The sequence below is a fragment of the Chanos chanos genome, chromosome 10, assembly GCF_902362185.1.
Source record: "Chanos chanos chromosome 10, fChaCha1.1, whole genome shotgun sequence".
Taxonomy (NCBI): domain Eukaryota; kingdom Metazoa; phylum Chordata; class Actinopteri; order Gonorynchiformes; family Chanidae; genus Chanos; species Chanos chanos.
Genome location: NC_044504.1, coordinates 5403563 through 5422367, shown reverse-complemented (window position 1 = coordinate 5422367; position 18805 = coordinate 5403563). Strand labels below are relative to the sequence as shown.

The window sequence follows — 18805 nt, the reverse complement described above, 5'->3', positions numbered from 1 at the left end:
AGATGCACACTGGGTCTATTACTAACAGCAGGTTGACATGTTTATGATAGGCCACAGCATTGTAACAGACCAGGTTTATCCAGTCATTTACGCTGTGTAACCCAAAGGAGATGGGTACTCAACAAGATAATACTCACGTCATAGTTCAAGCATTGCTTAGGAATGGTTTGAAGAAAATTCAGGCGATATATTGTTCACAGACTGGCCTCCACAACCCCCGATATCAATTCTACTGAACATCTTTATCCACCCATCAGCCTTGGGCAGCTGCATGAAGCACTGATGTCTGCATGGTTTGCTTTACCACCTGAATGCTACAAGATCTTGGTTGAATCATTACTACCACATGTGGACAAAGGATGTCCAACACGGTTTTGAACAGGCGTCTCTATGTCTCTGGTCAGTGACTATAGTATCATAGTATGAAGAATGTTCAAATAAAACCAGTAGTATAAAAACCAGTACCACAGACCAAACCATACCCTAACCCTTACTTCAGGTTGTAACTTCTCTCCCCAGCCTAGCATCCGAGCCAAGTCACCACGTCTTCCTCTACACCACGATTTCACAAGAACTCTGAGACTGTGAGTTAACGATGCTGTGAAAAGACAGTGGTACTAACCGTCAGGCTTGATGGAAGAGCCTGGATGCATGTGCAGGTCACTTTATTCAAGTCAAATAAGATTACCAAAAAAACCATACACACTGAAGAACTGGCAAACAGAATCGACACCCTCCCCAGAACAGCATACAACGCAAGACAAAGAAACAGGAAAAGCAAGGAGTATTTATACAAACCTAAACGAGGCTTGATGAACTAAAGACAGGTGAAAACTGAACCGAACTTAACGGGGCTAAACCAAAAGGAGACGAAACTAAAGGGGCCAACAGGACTGAACCAAAACCCAAGTGCACGACAGAACCAAAACTGGCCATTAGAGGGGGAAGAAACAACAAAACACAAGAAACAAGATCTAATTTTACTGTGAAATATTGTGGATATCGCAGTACTTTGCAAATATAGTCTAATGTGTTACGTAACAAATAACTCTAGAACCACACAAATTCAACAGAATTCCTGTGACGTTCTTTACAAGTATAAAGGGATAAGGAAAGGGATCAGACGATGGTCCAATCCGAGCGAGTGCCTACCATTTCTTTGTAATGATGGTGCACAAATTGAAGTAGGCCCTCTGGAATAAGCTGTCTGAGTTTCAGTTAGTTCCCTCCAAACTAGCTTGTCTGCTTGGGTTTGGTTTAGACCAAATTTAACGGACTGGAATGTGTACTATCAAGGAGGTTATTTTGGTTTACCTGCTGACACCACGGGAGGGTGACTTACTGGTGTTCGGTTTTATGGGGGGTTTTTTCGGGTGCATCCAAAGGCAGCATGCCTAATGGTTTGTCTGACAACCATAGTAGCTTATGTCAATTCAAAGTTTGATGAAACGATGTAGCCCAAAGTAGAGGGTAGTCTAGCATTTGAAATGATCATTAACTTTACATTAACCTTTCATTATCCGGCAGTATTGAAACATTTCAGTGGGAAGGAATTTGATTCTTTCTTTTATGCAGGCTACATTCACACTGTTAATAAATCATCAATGTGAATTTGGGCAAAAGTCCTTCAAAGTCTATTCTGACTTTAATCTGAAAACTTTTGTACTTTTTTCCTCAAATGTTTATTTCAACTTGAATCTTAAAATTTTGTACTTTTTAAAAACTCTTTTTTTTTCCATTTTGACCTGGATCTCAAAAGATTTGACTTTTCTCAAAATGCTCAACTTCATTTTTCCACATAAGAGTGCCTAATACTCTTCCCAACCTTTTTATGTAATACATCACAACCTGGATTCGAGAGACTCTTCCCAACCTTTTTATGTAATACATCACAACCTGGATTTGAGAGACTAAATTTAGTTTCTGCTCCCTCCACCATCAATTATTGTTATTATCTTATATTGTGCAATTCAGTGAGGGCCAGTATTATCAGCTTATCATGCTAACCCTTGGGCAAACAATAAATGTAAATTATATGGAAATTAACCCTGAATTGGAATGCCACTATATTTACTCAATAAGCAGTGCTGTGACTCAGTAGGTAGTGCTGTGACTCAGTAAGCAGCACTGTGACTCAGTAAGCAGCGCTGTGACTCTGTTACTGAGTAAGTAGTGCTGTGACTCAGTCAGCAGCGCTGTGACTCTGTTACTGAGTAAGTAGTGCTGTGACTCTGTTACTGAGTAAGTAGTGCTGTGACTCAGTAAGCAGCACTGTGACTGTTACTGAGTAAGTAGTGCTGTGACTCAGTAAGCAGTGCTGTGACTCAGTAAGTAGTGCTGTGACTCAGTAAGCAGTGCTGTGACTCAGTAAGCAGTGCTGTGACTCTGTTACTGAGTAAGTAGTGCTGTGACTCAGTAAGCAGTGATGTGACTCTATTACTGAGTAAGTAGTGCTGTGACTCAGTAAGCAGCGCTGTGACTCTGTTACTGAGTAAGTAGTGCTGTGACTCAGTAAGCAGCGCTGTGACTCTGTTACTGAGTAAGCAGCACTGTGACTCAGTCAGCAGCGCTGTGACTCTGTCACTGAGTAAGTAGTGCTGTGACTCAGTAAGCAGCGCTGTGACTCTGTTACTGAGTAAGTAGTGCTGTGACTCAGTAAGCAGCACTGTGACTCAGTAAGTAGTGCTGTGACTCTGTTACTGAGTAAGTAGTGCTGTGACTCAGTAAGCAGTGCTGTGACTCTGTTACTGAGTAAGTAGTGCTGTGACTCAGTAAGCAGCGCTGTGACTCTGTTACTGAGTAAGTAGTGCTGTGACTCAGTAAGCAGCGCTGTGACTCTGTTACTGAGTAAGTAGTGCTGTGACTCAGTAAGCAGCGCTGTGACTCTGTTACTGAGTAAGTAGTGCTGTGACTCAGTAAGCAGCGCTGTGATTCTGCTACTGAGTAAGTAGTGCTGTGACTCTGTTACTGAGTAAGTAGTGCTGTGACTCAGTAAGCAGCACTGTGACTCAGTAAGTAGTGCTGTGACTCTGTTACTGAGTAAGTAGTGCTGTGACTCAGTAAGCAGCGCTGTGACTCTGTTACTGAGTAAGTAGTGCTGTGACTCAGTAAGCAGCGCTGTGACTCTGTTACTGAGTAAGTAGTGCTGTGACTCAGTAAGCAGTGCTGTGACTCTGTTACTGAGTAAGTACTGCTGTGACTCAGTAAGCAGTGCTGTGACTCTGTTACTGAGTAAGTAGTGCTGTGACTCAGTAAGCAGCGCTGTGACTCTGTTACTGAGTAAGTAGTGCTGTGACTCAGTAAGCAGCGCTGTGACTCTGTTACTGAGTAAGTAGTGCTGTGACTCAGTCAGCAGCGCAGTGACTCTGTTACTGAGTAAGTACTGCTGTGACTCAGTAAGCAGCACTGTGACTCAGTCAGCAGCGCTGTGACTCTGTTACTGAGTAAGCAGTGCTGTGACTCAGTAAGCAGCACTGTGACTCAGTCAGCAGCGCTGTGACTCTGTTACTGAGTAAGTAGTGCTGTGACTCAGTAAGCAGCACTGTGACTCAGTCAGCAGCGCTGTGACTCTGTTACTGAGTAAGTAGTGCTGTGACTCAGTAAGCAGCGCTGTGACTCTGTTACTGAGTAAGTAGTGCTGTGACTCAGTAAGCAGTGCTGTGACTCAGTAAGTAGTGCTGTGACTCTGTTACAGAGTAAGTAGTGCTGTGACTCAGTAAGCAGCGCTGTGACTCTGTTACTGAGTAAGTAGTGCTGTGACTCAGTAAGCAGCGCTGTGACTCTGTTACTGAGTAAGTAGTGCTGTGACTCAGTAAGCAGTGCTGTGACTCAGTAAGCAGCACTGTGACTCAGTCAGCAGCGCTGTGACTCTGTTACTGAGTAAGCAGTGCTGTGACTCAGTAAGCAGCACTGTGACTCAGTCAGCAGCGCTGTGACTCTGTTACTGAGTAAGTAGTGCTGTGACTCAGTAAGCAGCACTGTGACTCAGTAAGCAGTGCTGTGACTCTGTTACTGAGTAAGTAGTGCTGTGACTCAGTAAGCAGCACTGTGACTCAGTCAGCAGCGCTGTGACTCTGTTACTGAGTAAGCAGTGCTGTGACTCAGTAAGCAGCGCTGTGACTCTGTTACTGAGTAAGTAGTGCTGTGACTCAGTAAGCAGTGCTGTGACTCAGTAAGTAGTGCTGTGACTCAGTAAGCAGTGCTGTGACTCAGTAAGTAGTGCTGTGACTCTGTTACTGAGTAAGTAGTGCTGTGACTCAGTAAGCAGCGCTGTGACTCTGTTACTGAGTAAGTAGTGCTGTGACTCAGTAAGCAGCGCTGTGACTCTGTTACTGAGTAAGTAGTGCTGTGACTCTGTTACTGAGTAAGTAGTGCTGTGACTCAGTAAGCAGCGCTGTGATTCTGCTACTGAGTAAGTAGTGCTGTGACTCTGTTACTGAGTAAGTAGTGCTGTGACTCAGTAAGTAGTGCTGTGACTCAGTAAGCAGCGCTGTGACTCTGTTACTGAGTAAGTAGTGCTGTGACTCAGTAAGTAGTGCTGTTGCAGGTGCAGGTTGTATAGCATTGGCATGAAGGCTTGAGCTGCCACATCACCTTCATCTTTGATCCTGCAGCAAAGTAAGAGTAGCAAGACTGAAGACAAAGAAAGAAAGAAAGAAAGAAAGAAAGAAAGAAAGAAAGAAAGAAAGAAAGAAAGAAAGAAAGATGCTATCTCTTGCAATAATATGATATTGGATTGGATAATGTTGAAAAGGAAAAAGGAGAAACAAATGTTCAAGTTGTTTCATACTTAATAATACAATGATGTCACAGGGTTAGAATCTATGGAATTCAGATTGATTTTTTCTTACAACCTCTATAACATCATATTGTGTGTGGTATGCAGTCTGTTAATCTGTTAGGCTTACAATTTTTTTATATAAATACATATTTTTGTCCTCTTACTGAACCAATACAGTGTTTCATTTAAATTGTTCAATTAAAATAGAGTTTGCTTTTAAGGCCCTAAGTGTCAGGAATTGGGAAGTTTAAAGCACTCTTTTAAGACTGTTCAGTCCAAAGAAATGGCCTAAGCAATACTGTCAGACATTTTTAATTTGATAATTTTGAATTTGTGATAAGGCATATTGAACACTGAATACAAATAAAGTGATTTTGCTCTCATGATTTCCAGAGCTAACCATTTTTAAACTGTACGACAACCTGTTATGAGTCAACCCACTCTCCCATTGAATGAATGAAGGAAGACTAAATACTGTAAGTCGGAAGAGGAAACAATAAACACAAACAATACAAAAAACCAAAACATCTCTGACCTTTAAAGAAACCCCCCTTGGGGAGAAGGGACTTACCCTGGGGACTTACCTTGTGACCTTTTCCCAGGATTCTATGCTTTCATCTACCCCGGCCCTGTGGGTTTAGCTCTCGTTCGGTTTCACTGGGGTTTTTTTTTTTTCAATTATTGTTTCCATTTACCCCCATCTAACACGAGAGTGAAAGAGTGGTGGGTGGAGACGCTCTGAATTTTCTCAAACAGCTCTAAAAGCACCGAAGGACGTACCTGATGACATTTCTGTATTATAAGCATAAGAACAAGCTGCTCTTGTTTTATCTGCATTTACCAGTAGCTCTTGATGTAGCTGACCCTGGAATACAGAATACAGACCTCAAATCTTCAAAGCCATTGTTCAAATAAGCAATACATGATAAAAACATCTTTAGTGCTTTTAAAACTGATATACATGGAATAAGTGTATGCTGCCCAATATAGGTGATATGCTGATTACTAATACAGAGAACCTTGATGTGATACAGAGTGCTTGCTGTTAGCCAACAATCAACCCAATAAAACCTCAAAAGCATCAAGTGAATGTGATGACTGCCCCCACCTGCCATAACCCTCTCAATGGCGGTTGTCAAAGCCCACACGGCATTTCCCTAATCCAGTCTAAAAAGGTAATAAAGCGATTAAAAGAAGGTGCTGCCTTCTCAGAACGTGAAGCAGAACTTGTTCCTGAAGAAGAGATCTAATGTTTTGAATAAGACTGTAGATAGAAAGTTTTAAATTCACACTCTGTTCTAACATGAGAGCTGAACAATAGTAGAAGGATACCCTCAGATTTTTCTTCAAAAGACCAAAGAGCACAGAGGGAAGTACTTGAGGAAAATGAACCATTTTTAATGTAAGGACACATTGTTGTGGTCTTGTCTGCATTCATCATGGGCTCCTGGATTCAAATGAATGCAGACCCCAAAACCTTGGAGGGCAATGATTATTCAAGCAGCTCACGTCCAAACATTTCTCATGCTTCCAGAAACAATAAACTTTAAGAAGGTACATGGTGCCTAATTCAAGGAACATGCAGCTTGGTAATGCTTAAAGTTGGCCAACAGCCTTACAAAAGCCTGCAAATGTCCAAATGTAATGACTGATACCTTTGATATGGGCTTCTCAACAGCAGTTGACAAAACCCACAAGGAATTTTCCCAGAATTCCTTAACACACATAGCCCTTTCCTCACTTAATCCAAACTAAGAAAGTAAGAACATAATTAATACAAGGTGCCTCTTTCCCTCAAACTGAAGCAGATCTTGTGCCTGAAGAGGAGACCTAATCCTTTGAACAAGGACAGAGGGTTGAAAAGTTAAACTCTCATCTAACATGAAAGCTAAACAATATTTGGAGGACAGCCTCTGATTTTCCCTAGAAAGCCCTAAAAGCACAGATAGAAGTAAATCTTGGGGGGGGGGGCAGGTTCTTGATTTTTAAGCTAAGGGCAGCAGTCGGGCAATTCATGAAAACATATTGTTCACGCTTTACCAAAATCTAAATTTGGATTAACTGCATCATCTCTCAAAACTCTTCAGCTAAGAACCTTGGTGTGATTTTTGACTCTAGTCTCTCGCTAGTCACTCATATCAAGAACACAACCAAAACTGCCTTTTATCACCTCCGTAACATTGCTAAAATGAAGCCCTTTCTAAGTATGGCTGATGCAGAAACCATTGTTCACGCATTCGTCACGTCTCGCCTCGATTACTGCAATGTTCTTTACTCTGGCCTGCCTGCCTCTAGTACCAATAGTCTTCAGCTGGTCCAGAATGCTGCTGCTAGAATTCTGACCCGAACAAAGAAGTTTGATCACATTAGCCCTGTCCTGGCTTCCCTTCATTGGCTCCCAATTCATGCAAGGGCAGATTTTAAGGTCCTCTTATTAACATATAAAATTTTACATGGGCTTGCGCCCTCCTACCTGTCTGGCTTAATTACACCCTATAACCCACCTCGCACCCTGCGCTCTCAAGATTCTGGATTATTAGTCATTCCAAGAGTTAAAAAGAAGTCCGCTGGCAACCGAGCCTTTTCCTACCGCTCTCCCTTCCTTTGGAATGGTTTACCTATAGAAGTTAGGGAGGCAAACTCTCTCAATTCCTTTAAAACAAAAGCCCTTTGAGACTATAAATAGTGATATTGGGCTCTAAATAAATATTATTATTATTATTATTATTATTATTATTATTATTATTATTATTATTAAGTATACTTGAACAATGGCATAGTAAGAATAAGAAAATTCAGGTCTTTTTACCATCTCTGTAGGGCATGCTTAAAGTGCTGGTAGCTCAAGCATTCATTTGTCCTTATAAAACAAACTAAAGCCGCTTTTCCAGTACCAGCTCGACTCGACTGCACTCACCTCTACTTGCTTTTTGGGACCTGATACCTCATTTGTTTTCCACTGCAGTTAATGCCCCCTCGATGTAGCTGGTGACACTGGGACTTCACACTATACCTTTGAAAGGGAAGCTAGATAACTGTGGCTATCAAATGTTAGATACTTGTTCAGCTCATGTTAGTTTACATGTCCGCTCTGGTTTAATAATTTACAATGCAGTCTGCATTAAGTTGTATGCAGATTAGATGACCAAGATGGACAAGACAAAAACAGCATGTCCTGACTGCTTTGATCCTCGGTATGGTCCTCACTTACTTTGTTCAGTGCTTACAGGGATTTCTAAGAAAAATCAGTTTTTATCTTCCTACTATTGTTTGGTTCTCATGTTAGATAAGATTTTGAGTTTCCACCCCTCTGTCCAAAGTCTTGTTTAAAAGCTTAGGTCTCTTCTTTAGAACAATTTCAAGTTTCAAGTTTCAAGTTTCAAGTTTATTTAGAGCCCGATATCACTGTTTACAGTCTCAAAGGGCTTTACAGGCCACAACAGTCAAAATCAAAACAGGACGGCACCCCCTGACTTAATCCTCAATTTCTTCTTTATTTTGTAGCAAATATAATGAAGCACCTTTTATTCTCAACTTTCTTACCTTTTTAGATTACAATTACCATTTCAGATCTTTTTATATTCTGGGTTGTCAAAGAAATAACTTAAAAGACTGAAAATCTTGCTTTTTATGCATTTCTATCCATGAACCAAGTCTGTTCAAGGTCCAGATGTATGACAGTTTGAGTAGAATCCACACTAAACAGATGCATAAGTGTCTGAATTTATTCTCACATTTGCCAAATACTGCATACACCTTTTTCTTGACAACAGTGGATACCTCCACAAGCGCCAGTCGATCAGCAGACTAAAGATGTGATGTGCACTGGGAAAATGGAGTACAGGCATAGGTGGATTTTGAATCTTTGACTCTAACCACTAGACAATCAGGGCCATTCAGTTACTGTTTGCCAGATACAGCCTCAACAGAGGACCCGAGACAACAGAGGAGCATTTTCTAGAGAACCATGATTGGGTACAAAAGTTAGGTAAGGGTAAGGTTAAGGTGCAAAACATCCCAGAGAGGACCCCCAGCACTCTGTCCACTGTATGGCTGCTATCCTCAGGATACCTACTGTTGGTCAGTTAAGTGCTGCAGTGAGTTGACAGAGATGGACAGGAGTGGATGAAGTGGACGGAGGTGCTGTTGAAGAGCATTCCCTGGCCAGTGGTTATGTTTTTTTTTAAAAGGCAGCTGAAGGATTCAGGGGCATAGATTCAGCATCCAGTCTCCTCCTCAGCATGGGCATAGGCCAGCTGACTGAGACCACAGACTGCAGGCAAGAGCAGATTACATGGCTCTTTCCTCTCCCAGACAAACAGACAGACACACCACACACACACACACACACACACACACGCACATGCACATGTGAATGTAAACATGCACACACGCACATGCATACAAAAATGCAACTAACTGTCACACACACATATGTCACACAAGGCCATGTGTCATAACACATTCAGACGTTTGGCATGGTTGTGCCTTTTTCTAAGTCATTGTGCCATCCTGAGGTCCATGCCCTCAGTGTCAATAAACTAAAGAATTGTCATATTACCATCTCTTGGGTAACATCATAACTTCTGCGGATTGATCCCAAGTGTAACCATCGGTATCCCTGCATTTGATCACTGGCTGTTATTTCGCAGCTACTTCATCCAAATACAATACAATACAAAAAATGAATGTATGATTCCTCTCTCTAAACAGATGCAATTTTCATGCAGTCCCTTCAAAGTCCATAAACCAATTATGATTCTGTGCTCATGGCCTGAAGAAAAAGAATTTTGCAGTTACTGAACTCACACCTGAAATACAGTTCCACCAAATCCTGAACTATTTTGAAGTAAACGCTTTCTTCTTCTTCTTCTTCTTCCAGGTTACACATTCTCATGACCCCAACTGTGTGATCTCTCCATGTTGGCTTTAATCTCTACATTTTGACTTTGTATTTTATTGTTGAGATTTCCTCTTTAATCTCAGAATACAAACTTGGCGTTATTCTCGAAATTTTGACATTTCGGCATAATTCTTGAGATACAATTTTCACTTTATTTTGAAAGACATTTTCAACTTTACCCCTGAAATTCAATTTCAGCTGTATTTCTGAAATTTCGTCATTAATCTCGAATTTTTGAGTTTAATGTTGACATTTCAACTTTATTCTTCAAATTCAACTTTATTTGGGAATTTCAAGGTTAATCTCGAAATTTTGAATTTATTTTTATAAGTTCGTTTTAAAACTTGACATTCTGAAAGCACAAGTTTGATTTAAAATTTTGACTTATCAAAGTTTCAAGTTCATTCACCAAATTATCTTGGCGATTAAACTTGAAATGTCAAGAATAAAAGTGAAATGTACGACTTAAATCTCGAAATATGATCTTTTTTTTCTTTCTAGGCGGCCCTTGTATTCCTCTGTACCATGTAAATCTCGTCACATCAGCTTTATTCTGGAGATTTCGACTTGAATTTACTTTATTCTCGCAATTCATTTTCAGAACTTCAATTTTCAGGCTCATTCAATTTTAATTCTACTTCCCATATTTTGAGTTTATTCACGAAATTATCAAAACCGATTAACGTCTACATTTCAATTTAAATCTCGAAATACAATCGTGTACACACACACACAAACACGTGTGAGTGATTCTACAACCAAACCCTCCAATCAAGGACAATTTTAGAAAAATGTTGAAAAGAGATGTGAAATTCAGAGTATTTTTGTGATTGGCTGAGCACCAGAACCCACTAAGAACCGTCCATAGAGGTGCGCATAATAAATTAAGAGTCCGTAGCCATGACTATCTATTTTTTTTATATATATATGTTTACAGCGCTCAGTTGCCAAAGTGCACAAACAACGGACCTTCTTTCACTTCTGTTCGCATACCCCACGGTGGCACATGCGCACGTCAACCGAAAAGTTCACACTCTTCCTACACGAAACCACATCGGTGGTAAGACGACCTGTGAGTTATCACCAACAGTAATCAGAGTTCACACTTTGGTCGAAGTGTTTTCCCCACCTATTCATCATTGTCAGTTGGCTCGCCACATTTGTCATATACTTATATGATGTTAACCTGAAAAGATATTTAATTGGATATCGAATATATTCGATATAAGCAGAATATTCTTGAACTTGGGCAACATTTGATTCAGCCACACTGGCAAGTGAAGTTAAAATATCTTGAAATTACATGCCGTGTAGTTATGTACGTTTAAAACGGTACGGGTATTTTACTTTTACACTTCGGTGCAACCTGTCGTGACGACGTTACCAAAATCTGGAACTAGGGAACTAGGAAAAGGGGTGGGACATACGCGACAATGTTATAGTTTGCATTCGAAAGGGATCAGGCTATCAATACAGTCATATTATGGGATTTAAAGAATTTTTCGCCTCGTGTATCCTGTTGGCAGTCATCAGCAATGGTAAGAGAGAGTGATTTGTTTTAAAATAAAGCTATGCTAGACTTTAGAAGATTATATCACATCATAGGTGATTAGAAAAGAAAATGGCTTCTTAGGCTTCCTGCTCTCCGTTCCCCAGAATACATCGATTTTTGTTCGCTTTATGATCCTATTAAACCTCTGTTTTGTTTTGGTTTTAGTAAAATTTAACCTCTTTTTGAACATAGCGAAACGTAATGGCATATTTGAAAACTATGTGCATTAAATCTGGACACATATGGCCCGACAAAGTGAATAATGCTGGCAGTGCTAGCTGACAGTGCTAGCGATGCATGGCTAAGGATGTGCTTTTCTATCAGTGGTTACTACTTGATTATGATAACATTACTTTACATTACGTTTTAATTGCAGCACGGCGGTCACAAGAGAGACAAGAAGCTAAGATTGTTCAGTCACAGCTTTCGTGGACGCCCGTCCCTGAAGATTCTGTGAAATACACCGTTCAATATCGCAAGGGAGAGGACACATCAAACACATTTACGTCAGTAAAAGCCAGCTTTGATTTCACTCGCAAGACTGCGCTATTCAGACAACCTTTTCACCACATTTCTATTCACCGTTGATAACCGTAGCATTTATGACTATCCTACATTCTTTCTTTTTCTAAACTTGTAACGTAAAATCTCCACTGAGTTTCAGATCTTTATTATTCCGGATTACCTTGGGTCAGCAGAATTTGGCCTTATTTGTCACTCACACGTTGGTGTTATATCGATTAGAGATTCCAGTCTTGTGTTTGAATGAATTATAGGAACAACACACTATGGCAGGATGTTCCCAGCTGTACCCAGATAACTTCCACAACCTGCGATCTCACAGCCGACATGAACGAGATCTTTGGCTTGACGTTTCGAGTTCAAGCAGAGAAAAGTAACAGGACGTGGTCCTTGACTGGGGAGAAGTTTGCTCAGTGTCATGAATGTAAGTGTATATTGAGGTAAATTACGGAGAACCTTGAACAACTGTTAATTATTTTTCAAGCACAATACACACAGACACACACACACACACCCCTACCTCTAAGGGCCTATTTGGGTTTGACCTTGGTTTAGAATTATATGAATTTCTTACTGACAAGACCAAATTATCTTTAAATTGCTCATGAACTGAAAAACATTTTGCAACATTTCTTGTTTTTACATCAGCATGTGTGAGGAGTTGTTGAGGCATTTTGCACTGCATCCACAAGTGTTCAAAGAGCTGTTTGTCATCTTTATGACCACTGCATAGCTGGAATAAAAATATAGTTTCATATGATCTGTATAGAGAGAGAGAGAGTGTGTAGCTATTGTTTGAAAAATTAAGTAGCAGTTACAATATAAAAACAAGTGGGGTGCTTTATACTGGAAAAAAAATGTTGAATTATATTTGTATACATGTAGGAGTGTGTAGCCTTCATGTAAACACCACACAGTACAAAGGGCGTCTTTCCTTTATGTATTAGAACGGGATAAGTGACAGCAAGTTATAACATGTTAAGGCATTGAGTCACATACCTCTGTGTATTGAGTTAGAGCGGTTTGTCTAAATAATAGTTTGTTGTTTATTTGAACTTTTATTTTAATCCAGATAACAGGAAACACAGGAAGCTGGACACATTTTCTTAAACTCAGTATTTTAAATACCTGAGGGAAAAGTACTGTTAAATTTTTATGAGTGTTAGGTTTATTGTCGTCAAACTAATCTGATTTAAAAAAACAAAACAAAAAAAAAACTTCTTGATCTTTAAGTTACATCTTATATTATTTGTCCGTTGTTCTAGAATGTTGAATTTTAGTTTTGCTCTCGTAGAGCTACATGGAATAGTTGGTAGTTTTTGAGTTTTGACTGACTGCTATTACATTTCTCTTTTTTTTTTTTTTTTTTTCCTTTTTTTTTTTTGTAAACGTGTTTACCGATTGCCCTGTCCAGGCCTCTACCGCAATAAGAACCCTGTATCATTTTCACCAAAAGTCCCCTTCATCTGGGTCCGGAAAATCCGGAAGGCCCATCACCACTTTTTTTTTTTTTTTTTTTTTTTGTTAAGCAACAAACACACTCTCGGTGTCCTCGGTTTACGCATTTCCTCTTTTCTAGCTGTTTCCTGTGTCCCCGTGGTTTCTCTGACGGCCAAACCGTCTGAGCTGGTTGTGATGATGTCAGATGGGAACAACAGCGTAGAGCCTGAGTACGGCATGCACCGCAAGTTCCAGATCTACTTTGGTAAAGAGAACGAGAAGCTACGGGTGAGTAATGCATGACGTAAATAAAAAGAAAAACAAAAAAAACCCCCCAAAAACAAAATAAAAAACACTAAAAAACAAATGAGCACTCCTCTACGCTGGTTCAGTCACTGAAAGGTTCAATTAATATCAACTTGGGGGGGGGGGGGGTGAATGCGCGTAAGTTAGCATTTCATTTCTTTGTCCATTTGACAGAGACTTCATCACCTTAGCAATCATATGGAGGTATTAAGGGATCACATACAGGAGGGACAGGCGTACTGTGTGTCAGCGACACATGTCTTTTACCAACAATATGAGAGTGCCCGCAGCCAACAGAAGTGTGCAATGATCCCTGAGTCTGGTAGGAGTCTTCTATTCCGTTTTCTTTGTCACGTGATTACTATGAAGTTCTAGTAGTATTACTATGAATCATTACTGTTTTTTTTTTTATTGTTGTGTTTAACATTCAGGTGCGCTCTCTCTCTTTCTCTCTCTCTCCCTCCCTCCATCTTTAGCTAGGAGCAAACTGATCCGTAATGTGGCGCTGAGTGTGTTACTACCGGCTTTGGCTTTCGTGTTGGCCGGGTTTCTCATGTACACCCTTTGTTTAAAATACGAAAAGATCAAAGAACATCTAAAACCCCCCCTGTGTCTACCGGGCCACATGTATGAGGTATTGAATACTCACACGTACACACACGTTTTTTAACATATTTTATTACTTATATCATTGCCTCGAAATCGTCATTAGTCTTTCTCAATGCCTTTTGAAAGCAGAATGGGTTTTAGCAGTACCGCCTCAGGTTCTTTATGCTATGCTTCAAGCCGTGTTGTCAGCACACTCTCTCATCCAGAGCGACTACTAAAGAAAAAAGTGCATATCAGTCACTTTTAATGAACAAAAGGCCATCCGAGTAGAATAATCTAGAAGGAAGTGACCGTAGCATATAGGTAACATATAGATCAGCGTGTATGCTAAGGAATAATGAACAACAAGACCATATAGTCATACATACAGTCAGTGAATGGTACGTACAAGATGGCCACACAGGGTACAGAACAACAAACAGAAATGCGTCATGCAGGGTGCAGCGTTCAGTGCAGTGGCTTTTATGTAGTAAGCTTGAAGTGCTAAGCTAAAGTATGTTTTGGAACCCATTTGAAAGTGCAGGGAAATGGCGGTAGAGACTGGACAGGCAGCGCCAGTCAGAAGGGAGTTGAATTGTGGAGCTGGTGGTCAGGAATGGACAGATCCCTCTGATGTTGTAGAGGAGGAAAAGACAGGCTCGGGGGTTCGTCGCAGCGACGCGACGGATTTGCACGAGACTGAAGGAGCTGTAGTCTTTTGGGGCGGAGCCCCTTTTTAAAGATACCAAATGTAACTCGGAGAACGCTAAAGAAATGTATTCAAAGGCTGCGACCATACTACACGGCTTGAACATCCAGAGAATGCCTTCAGCGTCTCAGAGTGTTTCACTACGCTGTGTGGAATTATAGAGCCTACAGATGACCACCTGAATGAGCCAGGAGGCTGGCCCATTAGCCAGGGAGGCTGTTGCGTAGCATAGCTCTTTCAAATAGAGTTAGGCACTCTGAAAAATTGCTGGATGTATGTTTTTCCAACCGAGTCCATGTTTTTCTTTTTCATTCTCGCTCTCTCTCTCTCTCTCTCAATCTCTCCCTCTGCCTGTCTTCCCCCCCTCCCACCTCCCCCAATCCCCCGTCTAGTTCTTCCAAAGCGACTTTACTTCAGCACCCTGGATCAGCTCCAGCAGTCAGAGTTTGCACGCATGTGAGGTCCACGCGTGTGAGATTGAAGAGGACGATGAGCATGGGGACCGTGAGCAGCTGAGCAGAGACACAAGCGGCTGAAACACATTGAGACACGACCATGGTAACGTAGCAGCTTCATCGTGAGGCCGCATCTTGTTCAGACACTATAAAAAAAAAAAAAAATCAAATCATATCTGACTAAAATTCATTACAATAGTAAAACAATAAAAAAAAATCCATTTGATTATATTCAATATGTCTTCTGGAGAAAAAATACAATAATTGAAAAGCTTTCTGTCCACCAAAGCTTTGAGTATAAAACCTTTTAAAGCTCTTAAGAGGTTTGTGTTGATCTTAAATGAGTGCCCTAAAAACTGCTATTATTATTATTATTACTATTATCTATACATATATATATATATATGTCATATACATATATATATGTCTGAGCCTAATATAAGTTAGCCTGCCCTTACTACAGTAGTGCTGATCTTGTGAAAGTGATTCAGTCAAAACCACAGCTTACAGATCCGGCCATCATAGCTATCTTTGTGTATCAGCATTACTGTATATCACTGTAATCCACACACACATACACACAAAGAAGAACAGCGAAGCACGTCGCGTGGCTTCGCAGACAAGTTCGTTTCAGAGAAAAGTAAAGTGAAACTGTGAAGGAGCAGTGACTAATAGATTTCAGTATGCGTGGGAGGGCGCGGCACTCCCCTGAAATGAACCTTGTACTGTGGCGTTTACAGTAAGGGATGGCTGACTGACTGGGTATGGACGATGGTACGGTTCTTAATCGTGTGCACGCAGGAAAACGTGCTTCCTCTTTCATTTGTGGCACTTCGAGATTTTTCTCTCCCCTTTAGCACTTTTGACGGGTGCAGAAAGCACCGGTATGCATGTATGGGTTCTGGTGCTTGAGTGATGAGAATTTTTTTACTTTTTTTTTTTTTTAATAGATTTTGAATAAAGAGAGTTTTTCAGTTCAAGACATCAGAACACAACTTTTGTATAAACACTAATTTCACTTTTAACTGCTTTGCTCCTACTTTGAAATAGTCAGGTCTCTGTATGTGGTCTCTGTGTGTATGTATGTGTGTGTGTGTGTGTACATATACGCTGCAGTGCCAGTTGTGAAAGTAGCTCTTTTCTTTGTGACGCTGTGTTCTTTGTAACCTACACTAAATACATGTTAAATTTCTGATGCCTTTGGACAGACTTTTTATTTTTTGTTCTGTAATTTCTGTTTTTGTTTTTGCATGTAAATGATTGTGAGTGTTTGAAAGTTGAGAGTCTCTGAGTGTTGGATCAACATGCCTCTCTCTGTCTGTTTTGTCACTGTGATATGAATAGTGAACCTATGCTTGTTTTGATTGTTATAGCAAATGTTTCATTCCTTATGTTTTCAAATGACTGGCCGCATTTCTTTGTTTATGATGTGTATGAATGATTTCAGGGGGGGTTAATTGCCTGTCAAATCCAGCATCCCAAAGGGGAAGATGGAAGAGATGGGGGGGGAATCCATGCTATCAGGGGGGTATTCCAGAAAGCGTGTTTAGGGAAAACTCTGACTTAGTTAACTCTGAGCAAGTAGTAAACCTCCTCATAGAAGAGCCCTATGGCTTCATCCTCCCAGCAAAACAAAGCCATAAGGCTCTTCTATTGGGAGATTTACTACTTGCTCTGAGTTAACAAACTGAGTTTTCCCTAAACCCGCTTTCTGGAACCCCCCCCCCCCCCCCCCTCCCCAGGGCTTTAAAGAATTCTAAACAGTCATTTTTTTGTTGTTGTTTTTGGTTTTTTTGAGGGGGGGGGGGGGTTTAAGGATTGTTGTAAGGAGGGGTAATAATCTCAAGTTGTTGTGTTTGTTTTTGTTTGTTTCTTTCCCCTCCAACACTCAGCTGACTGATAAGTGCCAAAGAAAAAGGTCCCCTTTGTGATAACCTTTAGTATTTTTAGATGATTTCAGTTTAATAGGTGATAACAGGTTTCTGTGTAATAGCCTTGTTTACTGTATCTGTGTTTGTGTGTTGTTCCTCACACGGCCCTTTGGAAAGAGAATTCTTGGGGTCATGGGAATGCAATGAGAGGAGTTGTTTTATAACTATTGCACTATGCTGTTCGCCTTTGTTTTGGTTTTGTTTTTTAACTGAGGGTAAATGGGTGCCTTACACAGCACTTGTGTGTTATTTAAAAGTTTGGGTCAGAATATGAGAAAATAAAGAAGCACAATGGAGTTAGAGACTGCTCAACTGAACTGTTTTTACTTGCATCTAAACACAGTGGGATGCCACAACCCCTATATGAACAGACATACTTACTTACACTGTACACAGAGGCCGTCCGTATGTAGTTATTTGAAAGCATTGTGCCTCATCCACCAACCGCTCTTAAGAAGAAATTTCCTCCTAAAACCCACTTAACACAGTTTTCACAAAGATTCTGACATTCACCAGTGTTTTCTTATTTGGCTTCTTAGGTAAGAACAGAATCTACACAGACTCAAGAGCACACTTACCCACACTTGGGTGCACTCCAGAATGTAATGCATATTTATTCATACTTTTTTACAATGTACAAAAAAGAGCAATATGAGAATATAAGAGTTATATAAGGAGACTGAGAGAAGTGAGTAGGAGATGTACATACACTACAGATGTACATACACTACACTACTGCCAGACAGGTTGGAAAACAGCTATGTGAGAATCGGTCAGTTTCACTTTTATGTTTTCATAGACTTTTATACGTGGCTTTCCATAAAAGCGTCAGCTAAATAAATGTAATATAATATAAAGCGGGAGCAGAAGAGATGGCTCAAGCTACTTGTTGGTTGTGAGAAAAGAACTACGAGAATCACAAGAAATAAAGTCAGAATTGGAAGGAAAAAGTCAGAATTGCGATGGGGGAAAAAAAGTCAGAATTTGCGAGAAATAAAGTCGGAATTAAGCAAACCTTTTTTTTTTTATTTTTTTAACGGGCCTCCATAGGTTTCCGTGTGCGCTCACAGCCCATGCCCTTTTATGGGGATGGGCAGCGCGTTTACCTACACTCATTAGGAACAACTTGCACGGCCTTTCAGTTTTTCGAGGACAGCGGGATTCATTGGAAAGTCGTCTTTTCAGTTGGGGCAACAGACGATCTGATCTCTTCAGAATGGGGTTTAAGAAATTAAGACACTGGATACACCCTCTTTGGGCTTATGCTCCGGACATAAAGAGAGTTCCGCGTCTATGCGCAGTCATATACGTGGTTCTTAACGGACCATGAAGCATGCAAAATGAATGATCACAAAGTTATAGCTTCCAGAATGGGCTGTCCGCAGACGGCTCTACATTAGACTGAACTGACCTGTTTAAATAACATGGAGCAGACCCTTAACTGTGGGACTTATGAAATGTCCTGTTTCATGTGCGTCTGCAGCACCCTGCCTCGTCAAAATGTTTCCACAATATGGCCTCTCTAGGCAAAACCAACGAGACATTATTCTATATGAATGCAAATATTCAACTCGTGAAAAGAAAAGACTGAACCATGAAGCCTCATTTTGTTGGAACGC

The 18805-nt window shown here is 40.5% G+C and overlaps 1 protein-coding gene across 1 annotated transcript; it reads left to right on the top strand.

Moving 5' to 3' along the window:
• Window positions 1–11108: 11108 nt before the first annotated feature.
• Window positions 11109–15420, top strand: ifngr2 (interferon gamma receptor 2). Its single transcript, XM_030786884.1, has 7 exons — window positions 11109–11221; window positions 11612–11741; window positions 12012–12181; window positions 13337–13485; window positions 13678–13825; window positions 13980–14137; window positions 15193–15420. Exons 1-7 carry the CDS (start codon window positions 11167–11169, stop codon window positions 15334–15336), a joined length of 954 nt encoding a protein of 317 aa, XP_030642744.1. The 5' UTR covers window positions 11109–11166; the 3' UTR covers window positions 15337–15420.
• The last annotated feature ends 3385 nt before the right edge of the window (window positions 15421–18805 follow it).

Bases quoted from the DNA above. Each gene is read 5' to 3' on its own strand.
- ifngr2 (XM_030786884.1), top strand. From the start codon at position 11,167: ATGGGATTTAAAGAATTTTTCGCCTCGTGTATCCTGTTGGCAGTCATC. The intron at 12,182-13,336 runs GTAAGTGTATAT...CCTCTTTTCTAG, and splicing joins GTTTGCTCAGTGTCATGAAT to CTGTTTCCTGTGTCCCCGTG. The intron at 14,138-15,192 runs GTATTGAATACT...TCCCCCGTCTAG, and splicing joins TACCGGGCCACATGTATGAG to TTCTTCCAAAGCGACTTTAC.